The sequence below is a fragment of the Fukomys damarensis genome, unplaced genomic scaffold, assembly GCF_012274545.1.
Source record: "Fukomys damarensis isolate Sample0158 unplaced genomic scaffold, DMR_v1.0_HiC HiC_scaffold_16, whole genome shotgun sequence".
Lineage (NCBI taxonomy): Eukaryota > Metazoa > Chordata > Mammalia > Rodentia > Bathyergidae > Fukomys > Fukomys damarensis.
In genome coordinates, this window is record NW_022900928.1 from 96,519,318 (window position 1) to 96,540,837 (window position 21,520).

At 38.0% G+C, this 21,520-nt stretch overlaps 1 protein-coding gene and 1 pseudogene across 7 annotated transcripts in view; one reads left to right on the forward strand and one right to left on the reverse strand.

Annotated features, from left to right (window-relative positions):
• Positions 1-21,520, forward strand: part of Braf (B-Raf proto-oncogene, serine/threonine kinase) — a 158,761-nt gene that overhangs the window by 130,611 nt on the left and 6,630 nt on the right. For 5 of the 7 annotated variants that reach the window (XM_033764498.1, XM_033764502.1, XM_033764501.1 and 2 more), the window contains 3 exons: positions 2,886-3,017; positions 14,948-15,082; positions 20,065-20,218. In XM_033764498.1, the coding sequence (XP_033620389.1) occupies positions 2,886-3,017; positions 14,948-15,082; positions 20,065-20,218 (421 nt within the window). The remainder of the gene's footprint in view (positions 1-2,885; positions 3,018-14,947; positions 15,083-20,064; positions 20,219-21,520) is intronic. The other 2 variants (XM_033764500.1, XM_010631655.3) reach the window with 1 other exon arrangement.
• Positions 3,559-7,873, reverse strand: LOC104867374 (annotated as a pseudogene).

A 21,520-nucleotide genomic window follows, 5' to 3' on the forward strand; every position in this document is an offset into this window, starting at 1 on the left:
AAAAAAAAAAAAAAAAAAAGTAAAATAATAAATATCCACAGGTAGAGTCCATATAAGCAAAAACTTTATAGGGTCTTCAATTTTTAAGAATAAAAAGTCCTAAGACCAAACAATTTCAAAACCACAGCTCCAAGCTGAATATAATTATCCCAAAATCTTAATGCAGTTTCAAGCTTTAAATAATCTAATCTGCACTATCTGGATAGAAATAGAAAAGTTGCAAGGGTTTTCAAAGCCATATGTTGACTAAATGCCCTGAAATATATGCAGCAGTCCCCAAGAAGAGAATTCCAAGGTAAGATTCTCAGTTGGTCACGATAAGCCTAAATTAAAGTGAGCTACAATTTCTCATCAAAATAAATGGAATTAAGGTAGGTGGAAAGGTGAAAGAGAAGATACTGGATTTAGGAAATCTGTACTCTAGTACACTGGCCATACATGTTTCTTAACCTCCTCTGAGTCTCCCCTTGGAAATTGCTATGTTGGACTAGTGGGTTTTTGATGCCCTGAGATTTGGTAATTGTAAGTAGCTAGGTTTTTTTATCTTTAATATGTGTTTAGCTGTTTTAATTAATAATTATATGTAAGCTAAGTAATGACGGTAATCTAGACCCTAATCCCCTTGAAGGGACACTCCTATAATAAAGATGGCAGTCTACCCTAACAAGATAAGGGCAGTTGCAGAGCCTCAAGTTAATATAAACAAAACATTCACGTGTTTTAAGGGTTTGTTTGTTTTAACTAGTGTGGGAGACTTGACTTCAATCAAGTCTCCAAGTTTGTCCTTCCTTTTTCAGAAACCTCAGATTGTACAGTTAGTGTATTTCATATAGGAGGTTTTACATTTCCTCCTAGTTACCTTTTGTTGATAATTGGATAGATGAGTTCACCCTTTATCGTGCTGAGACAAGAAATAGCCAATATGCTTTATAGTTAAACAGATCTTTCTGGGTTGATATTGCCTCCAGAAACAAATACGGACCATCCACAGACAAGGAAGAAAGAATTTGGTCAGGACTAGAATGATGTGGTCCTCTGGATTATTTATAGTGGTCTCCTCAGCTGTCTTTTATTTATATCTTAGACAAGAAAGAAACCTTTGTGAAGATGTTTGCAAATTAAATCACTAAAATAAGAATCAGTCATGAATCTCTTGTAAATAGGTAACATGCAAATTTTCACCAACCAACAACAGAGAAATCAAACTAAATTTTAAAAGACAGTTCTTCCTGGGAATGGTGGTGCACACTTGCAGTCCCATCTGCTTGGAGGACTATAGAAGGAGGATCCCAGGTTTCAGGCCAGCCTGAACAACATAGACTTTGTCTCTAAATAAAATTAAAAGGATTGAGTATGTAGCTCAGTATTAGAGCACATCTGGGTTTAATCCCCAGTACTTTAAAAAAGAAAAAAAGACTATTCTGATTTATATTCTGTGCCTCACAAAGATTGGTTCAGGCTTTAAACATTATGTCTTTATCATAACCAGCCTCTTCGTATTCTGGCTTATTCATTTTATCACAGTTACATGTGGCTTATTTTGTATTGTATTACTAAAAGTAACTATCAACAAAGTACATGACAAATACAAGTAAACATGGCCTTCACCACCATATGTCTTCACAATATGCCATAGTAATGTTTAGATCTGGCTCCCAGTTGTAACACTGTGCTGCTGACCTAGGCGCAGTCTGGGCATTGAGAGGTTCAAAGGCTCCACACATGATTCTGATTTGCAGCTGTAGTTGTTATTTATCCTTATGAGATGCTTTCCTCACTGAGACTAATTACCTTGTCCTGTCCTACAGCCATTTTTGTAGTTAGTAGAACTTTTGCTTTCGAATTGATGTTTTCATTAATATCCTTGCAGCTTCTTCAGTTCCTTCCAAATGAAACAGTACAGGAGATGCAAGGTGAAGGAAGAAATCTCTTAAGCTAATTTTTAACCAGTCAGTGGTTGTTTTTCCTGCGGTGATGCACACCTGTAATACCAGCACTTTGGGAGGCTGAGCTAGGAGGAATGCAAGTTCAAGCAACTTAGCAAGACCCTGTCTCAAAACAAACAAATTCGAAAGTGCTGAGGATATAACTCAATATAAAAGCCTTGGGTTAGGGCCTGGGCTTTAGCTCAGTGGTGCCCCCACCTGCCTCGCAAGCGCAAAGACCCTAGTTGGATCTCTGGTACCCAAAAAAAAAAGCCTTGGGTTCAACCCCAGTACTGGGAAAAAATAAAAACCTAGTTGTGCAATGCAGACTGAACTATATAAAAATGTGACAGATGTGATTTGGTCTGTTTCTTTGTACAAGAACGAGCAACCAAAAGATTCTTTAAACCATCTTTTACTAAATCTACCTGCTTTTGCTTTTGTTAATAAAGCATCCATGGTCTGTTTATACCATGGCTTACAAGGGGAAGAGTTTATCATCCTTGAAATTCTACTGTTATTTTCTAAGGTACCCTGAGATGAGGAAATTATTTTGTGCCAGTGGAAAACTTAAGTTTTAAGACAATTACTGCAGTAGCTGTGCCTGCCCCCAAACCGCTTATTGCCACAGGTCTAGCATTTCTTTGCTGCATCAGGAATGGGAAGTGGGAACAGACTCTTGTAGGGTAAGTTGTGGGAGAATTCAAATAGTAATGACAGTATTTTTGAAGAAGGAGGTGACTGATAAAATTATAAAATCTTAGTGATGCATTTTGGAATCTCAGTACAAATAGCGTCTTTAAGGGTTCATAATGGGTTTTATTTGGCCATTAATAAGAGAATTAATTATATAATAGATTTTAATGATTAAACATTGCTCTGGGAATTACAGTTTGCATTTTCAGTCTTTATTGAGTTGAAGTAAAGAACTAGAATATTTTTCTCCTTATGTCTTAACAGGCACCAGAAGTAATCAGAATGCAAGATAAAAACCCATACAGCTTTCAATCCGATGTATATGCATTTGGGATTGTTCTATATGAACTGATGACTGGGCAGTTACCTTATTCAAACATCAACAACAGGGACCAGGTACATTTTTGTCATTTCTGAAAGTTTATTTTGTATATGTATAAATACTCCTATTAGGGTGGGGGATTTAGCTCAGTAGTTCCACCACCTACCCTGCAATTGCAAGGTCCTGAGTTCAATCTCTAATGCCAAAAAAAACAAAGACTCCAGTGAATTGCAGAGAGGAAGGATTGAGTCCTAGGTAAACTTGAAGGATAGATCTCTTGATCTTTGTGACCAGCTTTAGAATCTTTTGTGTGCTCTTAACAGTAATAGCAGTATGGAAAGCCTTCTTTAAAAATTATTTTTACCATTTTTTTTTTCATTTATTTTATGGTAGCATTATCCATTGCTTTTCAACAGTAATGTCAGGTTCTTCCGCTTGTCCTTTAGTTTTGTTCTTTGGTTAGCTTTACCACTTGGATTTTGCTTGACTACCTTTTAATTTATAAAAACACTCACTTCCCTCCTGATGTGGAGGAGGAGGGAGAGAGCCTCCCACCCTCTGAATGTGTAAGCAACCCTCTACACTGGGCAGCGACAGTGGGTTCTGTCACATGTGTCACCATGCTGGCACATTGTCCTCAGACAGCCCACCCAAGGCCTCACCTTCATAGGACCAGTTGTTGTCAAGGTCTGTGTCAAGGCTTGCATCTCCTGCAGTCCTCCATCCTCTTCTTCCAAACTCTCTACTTCATCCTTAGGATCTGGGAAGTTCTTCATCATTTCCTCAAACTCTTCAATTACCTGATCTGCTGTGAGTAGAGGCTCCTCGTTGATTCCAGAGCCATTTTCACTCTTCTCATTGAACCCTTCCTCTTCCTTCTAATGGATCTCGGTGTCAGAACTGTTCCCATTCAGAGCCTTGATGTTTGGGTCCCTCCATTCTTCCAAGAGTGAAGGGATATACTGTCTGTCAGTGCATCCTCCTCATCCTGAAGGGTCTCCTCCTTTGGGCAGTAACTGTTTCTTCACCAGAGCAAGATTCTTGGTCTTGGCATTGTAGTTCCAAAAGCAGACACTGAGCTTCTCATCAAATTCATTCATGAGATCCTCCATGGACTTGAAGCTAATTATTTCCGAAGAAAAATTCTCCAGCTCAAAGAGGGAGGGAGGGGTCCTCGAGATGGTGGAGAGATGACTCATAGAAACAACTGGGCTCCTCTTCTCACTCCTCCTAGCAGCAGAGAATGAAGGTCCTCAAAATCTTCATCCAAACTCATATTAATGGGTCCTCCATTCTTGCAGCACAAGAATGGCAGCTTTCAGGATTTGATTCTCTGTGTAGTGAACTGGAATCTCTGAAAGAGGCATGAGACCTTGGCTTGTTCACAGACTTTCCAGAAACAGTTCTTCCCAGAGAATGTGAAACAGGGATGTTGTCCCCTGAGATAAGAATAGTTGGTCATATGCTGTAAGGCCTTTCTTTGAAATGTTGCAGTGAAATGAAATTCCTGATTTCGCACCTAAAAATGAGAGAAACAATGAATAATGCCTCAGGTTTTTTGTTTTGTTTTTTTTTTACCATAGCACTGCTAAAGTAATGAGCTCTGGTACTAGAGCATCAGTGTTTTAATCCTTTTGCTATAACATGGACTGTGCTATCAGATTATGTACTTGGCTATGTTTGTCTTTATGTCAAATTCTTTTAAAATTATTGCTGGGTGTGGTGGCTCACTGCTGTAATCTTAGCACTCAGGAGGTTGAGGCAGGAGGATTCCCACAAGTTCAAGGCCAGCCAGAATTACGTAGTGAGACCCTGGTTCAAAAAATAATAATAGTAAAAGAAAATAAAAATACTGTTTGTTTGGGGTTTTTTTTTAACTATAGAAGGACTATTACAATATGCTTTGGTTTTTCTATTTTTAGAATTGTAGTAAAAGGATAATTTTTTTCCATTAAGTTTATTGGTACATTTTAGACATACAATAGCTACATTCTGCATTGGGAATTTGTACCCTTACATGATGTATCTTAAGGTCTTATATTTTTCCCCCATTCCCATGCTCTCTCTTTACCCCTCCACCCTCCCCTATTTACAGAGACTTTGTTTCCATTTTTTTCCTTTTCTCATATTTTTTCTTTTCCCTTTCCTTTCCCCTACCTCTCCTATTTCCCCTACCCCTTTAGAGCTTTTCTTCCTTTTTCATAGTATCAATTATACATTTTGATCCTTATTTACACTTTTAGTTTCTCACAACAGAGAAACTATTTGGTATTTACACAAGTGTGTCCTACTTATTTCACTTAAGAGTATGGCCTCAAAAAGGATTATTTTTTTACTTTTTCCTTCCTAAGGTAACTATTTTCTGTCCCTTATATTCTATCTACTTTTTTTTTTTTTTTTTTTTTTTTTTTTTTTTGTACTGAGGATTGAACTTGGGACCTTGCAACTTGAGAGACAGGTAGTGGCACCGCTGAGCTAAATCCCCAGCTGTCCCTTATATTCTAAATGATACCAGTGTACTCTCATGCACCTGTTTGCCTTTTCCATCTTTTCACAATAAATTCAGTTAGGCTTTTAAAACTCACCAAGTAAAGTGAATTGTCTTTACTGAAATTATCTTGGATACTTCAGCATTTTAAAAATATGTGTGAGTACATACATGTGCGTGTGTGTGAGGAGACGTATTTCAGAGAGTAAACAGCTTACATATTGCAAAACAATAGTTGGCCATGTAAATATAGAGAATGTTTAGATTTTATACTTTGGTTTACATCAGAATTCCCTAGAAAATTGCTTTAAAATGAGTATATTAGAATGGATTCTGATTGAATAGGGTAAGGTCCAAACACTTCATGTTTTTTAATGCTTTCCATGTGATTCAGATGCATCCCGGGATTGAAAATCACTAAAGCATAAAAACAAAAGAGTGTGAACTTTTTTTTTAATTTCATCATGATCTCCCAGTGTAATGATATGGTAGATTTTGTGTGTAAATAGGTTACTTCGTTTAAATGGTGTATTTCGTTTGGTGAGTAGTAGCTCAGCACTCCAGGCTTTCAGTAATAGCTCTGAATAGCTGTCCTCCAACTGTCATGTGACATCAGAGAAGTAATTCAAGTTATCCTATATCTTGTGCATATTTACCAAATCACAGTATTACCTGTAACCAAGAGGGGTCTTGATTCTGTATTTTAAGTATTTTTTCTAAATGACTACTTCTATCTGGTTAATCATAAAACTAAATTTTAATTGATTTTTGGTCTAACAATTTCATTGCTTTAGAATGTTAAGTCTTGTCTTTGAGTATTAAACAACATAGCGCTTAAGTTCTGATGATCAGATGTGTGTTAAGCCTGCATTAAATTTGTATTAGGGTGGATAAAAACATAATAAACATTTCATTTACTGTACTATTGACAGATGTTGATCACTGAGATGATTAACTTGATGAAGGCAGCCTGAATTGCGAAATTGTCTTAAATTGCCAACCTCTGCTCTACCTTTTTCAAGTAGTCTTGCCATATTAATTTGAACACACAGTATAATACCCTGTGTCATGTTCATGTTTCCTATGTGTATTATTTTTCTGGAATAATTGCTATGGATTTTATTATAGTTTTAGTTAATTTATCATATAGACTTATCAAGTTAATCACATAGGTTATCATTTATCAAATTGATAAAAATGCATGAACCTAAGATCTGTGTGAAATCCATTTGTCACTAACTTTAACAAAATTATACTGTAGAAACAAGTACTATTATCTCCAAAATATGGATGCATGTAGCCCAGAGTTCTATACTCACCCACTTCTTGGCATTTTAGGTGCTTTATCCTCTATGGGAGTATAATAAATGGTGTGGCAAGGACTTACTCTCCCTGAGAGGAGTGAGTGACCAGCAGAAGGGTAAGGCCTTTCTGGTAGTACAGTTAGAGCCCCTGAATTTGACAGTCTGAAAGAAAGTTGAGTGTTTGGTAGAGAAGGACGAGATGAAAGAATGATACCCTCTTCCCATGACCCCTGTTCTACTACCCTACACCCTGCTTTCTTCAAGCGGTACTTTCTGTAGACCTCCTCATTTTGAAAAGATAACTCTGGCCACCCTCAGTGAATTAACCCCAGACGCTGTTCTTTCCATCCATTCTCTTGCTTTGAGTTTTCTTGCCCTTGCTCTAAGCGCTTGATGTCCATGGCTCTCAGCTGAGACTTGCATTTGAGAATCCAGGAATATCTTCTTTTTCATGGGAGATGAGATACTGCTTCTTCACTTGTAGTACCACTGCCCTCCACCCTCTCCCCATACTCTGAGGGGCGGGTTTTGCCTTTAAATTCAAAGCAGAGCTCTGGTAAAGCACTGTGAGATAATTAATCACAAGCTTTGGACTCATTATCTGTTCATCTTCCTCTCCAGGTATTTTTACTTGTTTTCGACTATGAAAATAAGAAATTGGACTAAAGACTTTATTTCATTTCTAAAACTCATACTATTTACTAAGTAGGCCTCCAGCTGTCTAGACCTTCTCTGAGATCTGGAAGGATGACCATCTCAATGTCATTATTTTGCAAAGTGGCACACATTTCTTTTTTCCTTCCTTTCCCTGGTGTTTAAAGTCTGAGAAATCATTTTCTTTCCCCCCGCACCCTTTCTCATTCCACTTTCTTCTCTAGTCACCTTAGTCTTTCCTCTTTCAGCCTAGCTTCTCTACTAAATCAGGATTAATAAATATTTACATAATATAGCACTTATTTTAACTATATTCCAGTTATTAGTATATAACAAGTCACCCAGAATGTAGTGACTGAAAACAAATTAGGAATCTTAAATTTGAGCTGTTCACTTGAGGAAGGTTTATGTGTATTTCAAAGGTCTCAGCTGGAGTACTTTCACTGGGTGCTAAAAGGTTCTGCTTCCAGTATGGCTCATTCATATTCCTGGCACACCAGTGTTCGCTGTCAATTAGAAGTTCAGTCAGGGGTGAGGATGAGGGACCTCAGTTCTCGATGTGGGCCTTTCCATGAGGACCTCTTCACGGGCTGCTTGTTCTGTCTCGTTGGCATGATGGCTGAGTTCTGAGCCCAGTATCTCAAGAAAAAGAGATGGATGGGTGTGATAGCACACACCTGTAATCTCAGCTACTCTGGAGGCTTATCCTGGAGGATCCCAAGTTTGAGTCTAACCTAGGCAAATTAGTGAGACCTTGCCTCAAAATAAAAAGGGATAGAGATGTAGATTAATGGTAGAATACACTTGCCTAGCATGTACAAGGCCCTGGGTTAAATCACCAGCACCACAAAAAGAACAAACAGGAAGTAATATGTGCTACTCTTACCAATATACAAATTATTTTAACAAAATATTTTTAATACCTGCTATAGGCAAAGCACTGTGGAATACTGAGGGATTCAAAAATTAATAAAGCAGAGGCATTGCTCTCAATGTAGTGTACAGTTCTGTTGAGACAGTTCTGTTTGATACTGAAAATGAGCAGAGTGCCCTCCAGTAATACTGGAGAATACTGAGAAATAAAAGAAAGGAGAAGCCAGTAGTGCCGAGTATGGACTGTGAGTAAGAACTAATTCTGGAATTCCAAACCAAGGGACTCATTTTGTATATATAATTCAGGTGAATTTCCTGTCTATGAATTTTACGTAGAAAAGACTTTTCCTTGTCCCTTGTTGCTATTCCTTCGTCAGCCCCCCAACCCTGGCAGCAAACGTCCCCTGCTTTGCACTCTGCACTCACTCAGTTCTGTGAGGCATACAGAAAATATGATAGCCCTCTCTCTGATTTTTCCCTTCATGTCCCTCCTGAAAGTTTTGTTTGTTTGTTTGTTTTGTTTTTTTGGTACCAGAGATCGAACTTGGTCCCTTGCTCTTTTGAGGCAGGCGGCAGAACCAAATCCTTGGCCCAAGAATTTTTTAAAACTATATACCTCTCTGTATTTGTAAGTTGGCATCTAAAAAGTTATATCTTAACCTTAAGTAACTGCAAAGAATGTAATTTTTAGTTTATTCTGTTAACATTTTAAAATAAAGCTATTGGCTGGGGATTTAGCTCAGTGGTTCCACCACCTTCCTTGCAAGTGCAACAACCCAAGTTCAATCGCTGGTACCAAAAAACAAAAACAAAACAATAAAATAAAGCCACTTAGGCCAAGCGTGGTGGCACACACCTGTTATTCTAGCACTTGGGAGGGTGAGGCAGGAGGATTGCTGAGAGAGTTCAAGGCCAGCTTGGGATACATAGTGAGTTCAGGACCAATTGCCTTACAAAGTGAGACCTGTACCAAAAAAAAAAAAATGAAATCTAAAATAAGGCTACTCTGTCCCTCTTTTTAAAAAATGTGTAAAATCTAAAAACCATACTCATTTGCTACTTACATGATTCATTTTAAAAATAAAAATACTCTGCATTGGTTTCAGAAGTTTGACATGACTCCTTTTTTTTCCTCAGACTATGATGTGATATTTTATTCCTTCCAAAGAATTTTACCCTAATGCAGTAAATATCCTAAGTTTAAAGCCTTTTATTGATTATTCAAGTTATAAATCTTCAATAAAAATATGGATGTAAGTTTTGACTTAGAACTTTTAAATTTCCTGTGATTTTAGTCTATCATTTTTTAAAATTGTGAATTGTCCCAATGTTATAATATTTACTATATAATTGATGAAAAGAATGTTGTTTTAGTACAGAAACCTGGAAAGTAAAATTTTATTGGAAATTTGTATCATACTGAGCAACATGGGTCTTTTCTTTTCCTTTCAAATAATTTTTACATTTTTGTTTTTGAGACAGCGTATCACTATGTATGTAGTCCAGGCTGGCCTTGCACTTACTGTGTAGCTGACAATTAATTTTTATGTCTGTGAGTAAATACAACATCTTTGCTAGAATGAGCTAGGGCTTAGTATTGATGTTTCTCCTTGTTTTGTTTTTAGAAATAATTACTGTTTTAAACCATAAGATGAAAAAGGTAGGAATTTTGTTGTAGCCGTATGCTGAATTGACTGCATTTATGAAAAATTCAGTCACTATATCAGTGAAAGAATATAGATTAAAATCATCGAAGAGAAGAAATATATGGTGTAACAGATACCTTTGTCATCTGGTATTAGCAGGCTATAGTGGCACAAGCTTCTTCCCTCCATAACTTGGCTGTGTTATATTGAAAGTAGCAGAGTTTGGCTAAGCTCAGTCTCAGCCAAGGTCAACCGACTCCAACTAAATTCTTCCCTCTGAATTAACCCTTTGTTCTCTTCAGCACGGATATGCTGTGCCCTCATTCTACAGTCTTGCCTGCTTGATACTTGATATCTTCAGGTGTCCCAAGCCCTGCCCAGTTTCCCCCTTCCCACACTTGAATAAACACTGGATGTCCTCGGGGTCCTCTGTCTTTGCTGCCCAGGGCAGCTGAGATCAGCCCAAGACTCAGTTTCTCTCAAGTCTCTGTCTCTGTTTCTTTTAATTCCCACTTCCCTATCTCACAGACATCATACTGACCAGGACCACTGCAAGGGTCTCTGCCAACTCCCATTACCCTTTCCCTATAATATGGGGTGCAGGCCAAGAACATTTCCCATGTGGAGTTTCTGGCTATTCTCTCCTAGTGGAGCTCTGCACAGTACTAAGTTCTCCTGCAGCAGTATGTGAGATAATGTGGAGTTTGGCCAGCCTAGGAAGCTTCCAGTCTAGAGGGTTACAAGTATGATTGACACCCCATGTGGCTGACTGTAGTTTCCAGCTCTCCCAGAGGTCAAGTTGATAATACATGACCCCATACCCCTTCTGTAAGTTACATTGTTGGCATAATCTATCTGGTATGGTCTACAGCCTCCAGATAAACAAACTGGAAACAAGCAGAACATCCCAAGCAGCTAGTGATTATCTTCTAGGAGCCAAGGACAAAGACCTTTCCTCTCTGGGCAAGATTAATTCTTCATCACATGCCATGTCATTCATGCACTTTAACTCATTCACAAAAATTATACAGTAACTTGTGAAAAAATACTTTAGTAATAAGCTGACAATTTACTCAGTTCTGTTGAAAGTAGAGAATTGGAAGTCAAGTGACTTGCAAAGGGATTTGCTACTTACTCATTCAAGCCTAATGAGATGCTAATATTTAGAAAGGTCCCTGTCATAAAGAATCCACTTGTCAAAAAATACGCTTTTGAAAGGAAAGTTTATTCCCGTTAACAGGGATTAGAAATCAGGAGCTTTTAGCAGTTTATCACATCCGTGTATGGGTGGGCTGATACTGGGAGAGAGATAGTAGCAGCTAGGTGAGAGAGATTTCATCCATGAGTGGATGGGTTATCACCAAAGAGACACATTAGCAATTAACTGGGAAAGGAATTAGGCTTATATAGGTATTGAAGGGTCAAAGGAATCTGGAGATATTTATGACTTGGATGTCCAAGGATGGTCCGTTCAGGAGTATACACAATTACTGGACTTTTTGGTTCCAGGGTGGGTATATACTACATTTTGAGCCCATTTCCTCTATTTACTGAGAATCTGCTTTTCTTTACTAAAAGCAGCCTGTTTGCTTCATCCCCTTTATTTGTGAAGGACTCACTTAGGTCAGACCTTACAGTCCTGTTGATGCTCCTGTAGTTTTTACAGTATGGAACAATGTACTGCAGGTAGATTCCATTGGGTAAAAGGTAAACCTTTTTTAAGGAAGAAAAGGATGATTATCACAGAGAGAGGGAAGGAGAGTAAGCTGAACTTCTGCCTGAGAGGTTCTCAGGCAAATCTCTTTTTTGAAAAGAGAATATAAGTAAGTTGAGATGGTAGAAATTAATTCCCTTAAAACTACCATGGCTGTAGGCTCTGGGAGAGTCTTCATGTAAACATAGAGATACCTGGGCCAGGGATTTGGCTCATTGGTCCTGCAGCCTGCCTCGAAAGCACAAGGGCCCAAGTTCAATCCCTGGTACCAACAAACAAATAAACAAACAATAAATAAGATACCTAGTTTTCCCTAGTTTGAAGACTACAGTTATCTGACACCACTATCAATGAGGAAAAAATTACCATTGGCCTTGATGAGTTGTTAACTTACACATAGAAAACCTCTTGTGTCCCAACATAAAGTTAAATGCTAAGACAGAGGTGGTACAGAAGAAATAAATATACTGTATATGAGACAGACCCTGCCCTCAAGAATCCATAGCCTCATTGGGGAACTTGCTAAGATACATAGTCACAAAAAGGATTAATAATAACCACATAAAACAGTAAATGATCATTACAGCTGTCAGTGGGTCACTTCTGGGTGTGAGAGGAAGAGGATGATGACAAAGTTAGATTTCCAGTAACTCTTGATGCATCCACATTTCAGATAGGGAAGAGAATAAGGAGGGACACTGTAGGCAGTGTGACAGCCATATAAATATGGTTAAAAGCAGATTTGTATTAGGTTCTTCAATTTTCTCTTGGTTATTTAACTGGGCAAGTTATTTTGTGCAAGTTCCTTGATTTGCTTAAGCTTTGGATTCCTAGTCTATAAAACGGAATTAATACCTACATTGTAGAATTATTTTGAGTATTAAATTAGATTACAGCTGGGGATTTAGCTCTTGGTGCCGCCGCCTGCCTCGCAAGCACAAGGTCCCGAGTTTGATCCCTGGTACGAAAAAGAAAATTAGGTTACATCTATAACCCGAGTATTCCAAAGTTTTGTAGCCTTCCAGGGCTATCTTTTCCATTGGTAGGTACATATGTATATCTTTTTTTTTTTTTTTTTTTTACCGGGGATCAAACTCGGATCCTTGCACTTGCGAGGCAGGCAGTGGAACCACTGAGCTAAATCTCCGGCCCTACATATGCATATCTGAAGTGCTGTCCTCTGTGAATAGGTACTTTGAACCCTTCCTCTCAACTTTGAAGATCCCGCTGTGATTTATATTTTCCTGGTCTTTGCTTATTATCCACTACTCCAAGGTATTAATTCAGGTTGCTCTAGAATTCTGAGACTGCTTTCTCCAATAAAATCATGATAGCCTGGCTTCAGAAGGGAGCAGTATGGGAAGAAACAGTACTTTCCTTGTATCTCTTTCTAAGCATCATCCTTTTAGCCTGTACCACAGAGATCACATTGCAATCAAAGCTTTAGTATGACTCATAGTTCAACAAGAGTCATTAGACCATTGAACGGGATGTAACTTAAAATGCTAAATGTGAATTTCTAAAATTCATCAGCACTGTGCAGAATGAATACTTTACTGGCTTTTTCCACCATACCACCTGATCTGCCACTCTTGAACCTGTTCCCTCTAAGATCAAACTCCCTCTCTTAGGCCCAAGATTCCTATCATCAGTCTCTCCCTACCCTCAAAAGAGCCAAAAACTGCTGGGCGTGGTGGCACATGCCTGTAATCCCAGCACTGAGGAGGCTGGGGCAGGAGGATCACTGTGAGTTCGAGGCCAGCCTGGACTACACAGTGAGTTCCAGGTCAGTCTCACTACATAGTGAGACCCTGTCTCAAAAAAAAAGAGCCAAAAACTAGAAGTTAAGAAATTTGAAGACTCAGCTGAGCATGGTTACACATACCTGTAGTCCGAGCAGTATTAGAGTCTGAGGCAGAAGGATCACAGGTTCAAGCGCAGCCTGGCAACTTAGTGACTTAGCAAGGCCCCGTCTCAAAATAAAAATAAAGGCTGGTGATATAACTCAGTACAGAGGCCCCTGGTTCAATCCCTAGTACCACAATGAAGATAAAAGGAAATTAGAAAACATAACTCTCTAGGGAAGATAAGCCCTTTTACATTCTTAAGCAGGAGAATTTAGCTCAACAACTTCACTTTCTCTGTAGAAGAGAGATTGTGGTTCCCACATCATATTCTATGGGTTCCCATGTTGTATGACCAAATTCCCCATTAGTGTTTCCCAGAATGACTTAAAATATGGATGACTGCTGAAAAGCTTAACTTTTCTGGTTGCTGCTGCACATATTTAAAAGACTTAGCACAATGCCTAGACCCCACAAGAGAAAAATATGTTCAATAAACTTATTTTGAAGGAAAGAAGCCGCACTGTCAGATCTGTGTGTTTTAGAACAATTACCCACTCTATCTTTCCAAGAGAACTAAAAGAATCATATCACCGAGAAGTATGTGCACCCATGTTTATAGCAGCACAGTTTGTAATAGCTAAATCTTGGAAACAGCCCATTTGCCCATCCGTTGGAAACGGGATAAAGAAGATGTGGTTTTCTATAAAATGGAATATCACTCAGCCATAAAGAACGAGAAAATAGATTCATTCATAGGAAAATGGATACATATTGAAGATATACTCCTAAGTGAAATAAATAAGTCACACATGTGCAAATACCAAATAGTTTCCCTGGTGTGAATAATCTGCAACAATGCATAAGATCCTAATAAGATTACTGACATTTGAAATGGGAAGAAAGGAGCTAAAGGTGTAGGGAAGGTGGGATGGGTAGGGGAAGAGTAAAAAGGGAAAAGAAAAAAATGTGAGAATGAAAAGATGAAAATAAAGTGTTTGTAGATGGGGAGGGGAGGGAGTGAAGGGAGGGCAGAGGTAAGGGGAAAAAATGAGAATCAAGACTTGTAATGTAGAGGTACAAGATCCCAACAATGAATGTAACTGTACTGTATCCCTAAAATGTACCAATAAACTCAATTAAAGCTGAAAAAAAAAAAAAGAACAATTACCCACTTAATGGGGACATTGCCTGGGCAAGGAGAGACTGGGGGCATAAGGGACAGTTAGCAAGGCTGTGATGCAGTCATGAGATCATAAAGGTTTGAATTTGTAGACCATTAGGTATAGGTTTCCACAGTCTGTGATGTATATGAATCGAAGTACTTATGTTGTTGGCTTTAATTTTAACTTTTAATCAAAGTATAATATGTATGCATATAAGCAGAAATATCATAAACATACAGCTTGCTGAATTTTTATTGTTAATGTATTTTAACTTATATATGAAGTTGCATGATTTGGCTTTATTTTTCCCTCCAGATAATTTTTATGGTGGGACGAGGATACCTATCTCCAGATCTCAGCAAGGTACGGAGTAACTGTCCAAAAGCCATGAAGCGATTAATGGCAGAGTGCCTCAAGAAGAAAAGAGAGGAAAGACCACTCTTTCCCCAAGTAAGAAAAACTCCATGCTAACTAAAAAACAGACTAACATTCAGAGGCAAATTTGTGAGCACTTTTAGGGGTACGTAATCTGTATCTCACAGGTTGAATTCATGTGATTATGTACAGACTCAGATAAGTAAGCATAGGGTGATGAATTTATAAAGGTTGAGCAGAAAATTGGGATCCCAGTACAGAATATGCACAAAGGACTTTGCGTTTGTCCAGCAGTTTTCAAACTTTTTGGTCTTGGAGTCCTTTTCTTTACACATTTAAAAATTATTAAAGACCCTCCCCCCAAGAGCTTTTGTTTATGTAACTAATTACTCTTTTTCCAAACCAAAAAAATTAGAAGTGATTATTGTTTTACATTTTTCAAATTATTTGTAAATAAGATGGCTTTTTTATGGTCACTTCAGCAGCATATATACAAATTCTCCGCTTTTATATTCATAAACTTGGGCTGGGGATTTAGCTCAGTGGTTCCGCCGCCTGACTTGCAAGCACAAGAACCAGAGTTCTATCTCCGGCACCAAAAAATATATATATGTATATGTATATATTCATAAACTTCTCACATGTTGCCCCTGAAAACTCCATTTACACTTATAAAATAATGATAGCAAATCATATCTTTCTGTTAGGAAAGTAGTTTTAATCTGCATGCCATCTAGAAGTCCACAAACCATATTTTGCAAACTGCTGCTTTAATGCTTCTTGATGGTAAAATTAAACAGAATTTAAGCTTCCCTTTCATACAAGATCTTTTTTTCATTGTTGTTTTGTTCTGTTTTTTACTTTTTGAGACAGTTTCACTATATAGTTCAGACTGGCCTTGAACTCACTATGTAGCCCAGGCTGGCCTTGCACTCCTCCTGCCTCAGCCTCCCAAGTACTGGGATTGCAGATGTACACCACCATGCCTGACCATGCTGTATCACTTTGAGGACAGTTCTACCAGAGGCAGGAAAAAAATCACTTCTTGGTGCAGTTTGCCTCCAATTCCTTTAACTTCCCATTGCTTTTCATATTGTCATTTCCATTAATAATCTTTAATAAGCCTTACAAAGAGCTGGCTTGGGGCACTTACCTGTAGTCCCAGCAACTAAGGAAACAGCCAGCCAGGAGGATTACCTGAGCCCAAGAGTTCAAGGCCAGCCTAGGCAACATAGCAAGACCTTCCCCATCCCCTCTCAAAAGTGAAGTGCAGGGCTGGGGATTTAGCTCAGTGACTCTGTGCCTGTTTCGCAAGTGCAAGGTCCTGAGTTCAATCCCAGGTACCGCCAAAGAAAAAAAAAATTTTTTTTTTTTTTTTGCAAATCCAGTATTTGTATATGGCTAACAAATCCCCAGTTCCACACAGAAGATAAACAGAAATTAGAAGACATAACTCTAAGGAGGATAAGCCCTTTTACTTTCTTAAGCAGGAGAATTTAGCTCAACAACTTCACTTTCTCTGTAGAAGAGAGATTGTGGTTCCCATATCCTATACTATGAGTCCCCATGTTGTATGACCAAATGCCCCATTAGCATTTCCCAGAATGACTTAAAATATGGTGTGGGGGGGCCAAAAAGTGAAGCACAGAAAAAGAAAAGAAAAAGAAAGAAGCCTTACAGAGGACTGACAATAAGTATCTGAACAAGCTTAGAGAGCTTAGCTGTAATACATAAGTGCAGGTTTCCTGATCCTTCTGAATTTCCTGATATACCTTGGTAAATCAACAGTTTCATGTGGAAAATTCTGGCTCCCATAGCATGCTGCTTTAATTATTGAGATGTTTCCTTTGTGAACCTTGTGTTTTTTTTTTTTTCCTTGCTTTCTTTTTCTTGGTATGGGGACTCAAACTCAAGCCCTTGCATGTGAGAGGCAGGCGCGGCACCACTGAGCTAAATCCCTGGCCCACCTTATGCTTTTGAATACCCAGTCCACACTAGTTATTCAAACAAAGCACTGTTAGAGAAATGAGATTTGTTCATCATTTATTTTTATCTGAAAATTTGTCATCTTTAAAAAAAATCTAAAAAGTTGGCGCTGGAAATGTAACTCAGTGGCACCACAACTGTCTGGCAAGTGCAAGGTCCTGAGTTCAATCCCTGGTTCCGCAAAAAAAAAAGTCTAAAAAAGTTAGAATTGATGTCTTTAACAAGTGTCAGAGGCTGCCTAGAAGAAAGGGACGGCTAAATGAGTGGGTATGTTTTACATACAGGGATTCTGTTACCACTGCTCTGAGGAAGAGTTTTGGGGTATTTACTTTTATTTTTTTAATTTTTTTAACAGAAAACACACTGGGCTTGAAATTATCAAAGTGAAAAACTAATACTGTTGAACAGTGTCAGCAAGCCCCAGTATGTGTTCTCTTTGCACATCCCAGGTCCTAGTACTTCTTTTTTTAAGGGGCAAAATCCTTACCTGTTTAAACATAATATTTTATTCACACCATTTGATCAAAGAGTGAAATGCCTTTATGAGTTTCCCAGATTAGTGGAAACTACCCCTTTTAAGGTACTATACATTTTCATTATAGGTTATCTTTTCCTATCATATATGCCACATAAATCTTAAATGGCTAAAGATCTATGTTAGATAACTATAAAATATGAAATCATTTTTATATAGTGTTGAGGTAGGAAAGACTTTCCTAAGCAAGAGACAAAATCCAGAAGTTACAGAGTTTAATGTGGTATATCTGACTACATTAAATTGCTTAAACTTCTACATAGTAAAAAATAATGAAAGTTAAATAGAAAAATAATTGCAGCATGTATTACAAAGATAAATATTTAGAATCTTCAGGGGGCTCCTACAAATGAATATGACATTCCATGGAAAGTGAGAACTGGGCGTGGTGGCACACACCTGTGATCTCAGCACTCAGAGGCTGAGGCAGATGGATCACAGTGAGTTTGAGGCCAACCTGACCTACATAGCAAGACCTTTCTCAAAAATGCTAAAAAAAAGAAGAAAGTGAGCAAAGGATATGCACAGGTCATGCACAGAAGAAATGCAAATGGCAAATGAACTTAGGAAAAGACCAAGATTTCAGTAGCAGTGTTACCAGAGTCCTAGGCCAGAGGCCTGACTGGGTGGGTGAATGGGGTTCCCAGCAGACCAGATTTGGCCACTGGCTGCCCAGTTCCAATCAAAGAGATGAGTGGTGGTGAGGCCAGAAAGGAGTTGATCCAGGATGGCCGTGCTGGGAAGGTACAAGGGACCACTGTCCTAAGCCCCATCTTCAGGGTACTGACAGGATCTTCAAGAATTATATAGATAACAACAGAAGTGGAGGTCAAGAAGTATGCGGGCAAGCAGAATTGGTCATACTGTAGTCTGGGTGATCATTATCTCAGGTCTAGTGCTGTAGGGTTCTAGCACCCAGGAAACCACTGTCATGAGATGATTTATCAGCAAGGTTTGCCCTTCTGGAGCCCAAGATAAACAGAGAAGTGACTCAGAAAGAACAGGCCAGAGGAGCAAAATGGATTATTATTGAGGTTGATTATTGGGTCCCCTCCTATAAATCCCTGGCTTTAAAAGACCCTCTGCCTCTCATTAAATTTTCAGGTATGGTGGTATACACCTGTAATCCCAACACTCTGGAGGCTGAGGCAGGAGGATTGTCACAAGTTCAAGGCCAGTCTAGACTTATAGCGAGTTCAAGGCCAGCCTGAACTGTATTGAGACCCTTTCTCAAAAAAATAAAATACTCCTAAAAACTATGCTACAGAAACTGCCTTCATAAGTATTCAGATATATACAGGAATGTTTACTATCAGAGGAAAAATTAAAAACAAAGGTTAAGGTAGCTCTGTATGGATGACCGTAGATAATATGTGTATGAATGAGGGAAAAAGAAAACCATGAGAAAACTTTGTAGTATGATGCTACTGCAAAAGATGGTGAGGATGGGCTGTGTTTTCATATGTATATGTTTACATATAGGAAAAATACAGAAGAAAGTGTAGACCTTATCAGGAGTTGCCCCTGGAGCGGGTATTGAAGAGCCTTACACTTTTTCCTTCTCTGTATTCCTTAAATTTTTATTTGTATGTTACTTTTAGAATTTAAAAATGTTTGTAAAATTGATTACTTCTTTGCCTTCTTATATTAATCTCTAAAATTACAGGTAAATTAAAAAATAATTTTGGTAGTTCAGGATCGTCATCATAATGATGGCTCCTGAAAGTTTTATTGAGTACTTACTATGCGCCAGGCATGTGCCAACCCCTTATACATGTGTCTCATGGCTGAAAAATACATTCTCATGCTGTATGCCTTCAAGGATCATAACACATTTCTTTGTTCCTTAAAATATGTGAATTTTTACATTTTTGTGGATTGGTGTCTTTCTGTAGAATTTTCCTGTCTTCACCCTGGGTTGAGCTTGGTCCTTCTCATTTATGTGCCCCTAGCAGTCTGAGTCAGTGGGTCCTACTTTTGACTCTGTATGTAAGACTTGTCCATTCCTGAGTGAGGTCCTCTGAAGGCTGAGTTCCTCGACCGGTTAGGCTTTTACAGTCATGTGGTGCTTTACTTACTTATACTCCATCTTTCTTCCAAGAGGACTTGCAGTCTGTACCAAATAGGTATATCATCAGTCTTAAATTGGTATTATTTTTTTGTTCCAAAGTTGGCAAGTGATGTATAAGATAAACAAAAGCTAACTATGAGTTACTTTGCCCATTTAGTTTGCAGAAATAAAAATGTAGTATTATGGTTGTTTCTTTCTTTGTTTTTTTCTTTATTTTTTTGTGGAAGAATACCAGTTTCTGTTTTTCCGGGCATTTGTAATACTGAAAACAATGTAAGATATCAGGTGCTTTCTTGTAAAGTATAATGGGCTCTTAAAGATTTACACCACCCAGATTTTCATTCTGCTTTCTGTTTTTTCTTTCTTTTTTTTTTTTTTTTTTTTTTTTGGTGTGTGTGTATGTGTGTGTGTGTGTGTGTGTGTGTGTGTGTGTTTTGTTTTGTTTTCTTTTCTTTTTTTTCGTAGATTCTCGCCTCTATTGAGCTGCTGGCCCGCTCATTGCCAAAAATTCACCGCAGTGCATCAGAACCCTCCTTGAATCGGGCTGGTTTCCAAACAGAGGATTTTAGTCTCTATGCTTGTGCTTCTCCAAAAACACCCATCCAGGCAGGGGGATATGGTGCGTTTCCTGTCCACTGATGCAGATTAAATGAGTGAGAAATAAAGGAGGGTAGCAACAAAAGGAAAATAAATGAACGTGTTTGCTTATATGTTAAATCAAATAGAATATTTTTAAAAAGTGAACCAAAAAAACACTTGTGTGTTTAAAGACCAGATAAGATATTTTTCTCAACCTAAAATTGATAGCTAACGTTGGATTTTCAGTACCTATGGGTTAAAACACAAACATTACTAAAAATTGACAGTGCCTCTTCCAGAAGTTCTACTTCCTGTTCCAACTTTATTCCATTCACTTGGTCATTCTGATTATTAAACTTCAGTTTTTTTCTTTCAATTTGCTCATAAAGCTTTTTTCACTAACTATCACTCAGAACTAGGGACTCCCAACAAAGACCACTCTTGAGCATGTGCACAGGTGGGAACCTGGCAGTAGTTGGCCTACGTCAGTACAGCAGATTAAGCAGATCCAGTATAGGAAGTCCCTAGAATTGAGAAATCCTATTTGATTTGATAGGTGTTTTATTTTACCACAGTTTAGAAAATGTGGATGTCCTTTATTTCCTGGAAGCAGTAGACTAAATTGCTTTTAGTAAATTGTGGGTGCGAACAACCAGAAATACACCTGAAGGAGTGGAATGTTTGACATGAGCAAAATGATTTTTTAACTTTGAGTTTTTAGTGGGAAAATGTTATATATTGGAGTTCTTTTTAGATAATACTTCTTTATACATTAAGGATGTCTTTCACCTGTAGAAGTCAAATTTTCTTGCAAATGAACTGCCCTCTTACACTCACCCTCTTCACCCAAAATTACTTGGCAGAATCTGTAATAACTTACATTTGTTTTTCTTTTAGACTAACTCTGGGAATGAATATTAAGTTATTACTTTAGATGATACTTGTGATGTACATTGTCTAACAGTCACCTTATGTCTCCTAAAATTTCTGTCCCCAGTTATATTTTTATATTCCTTGTTAGCAAGATTGAGCTCATGTGGAATGCCTGCTATTCTCTTTTTTTCTGCATTCCATGGTGTGAAGTAGTTCTAACACACATTTTCTTGTGTACAAAATGACTGATGTGCAGTCATATAGAACATTCTTACTGGGATTCAAAGGGAATCAAAAAGCAGGGAAACAGCATTGTTGTGACCTTTTAAAAAATACTGGCATCTCTGCTTCAGCCTAGGGACCAAAGCCAGCCATCTCTGTATGTTCATTTACTCAACCTAGCCTTGGAAGGATTTTTTTTTTTTTTTTTTTTTTTTTTTTTTTTTTTTTTTAATTTTTTTTTTTTTGT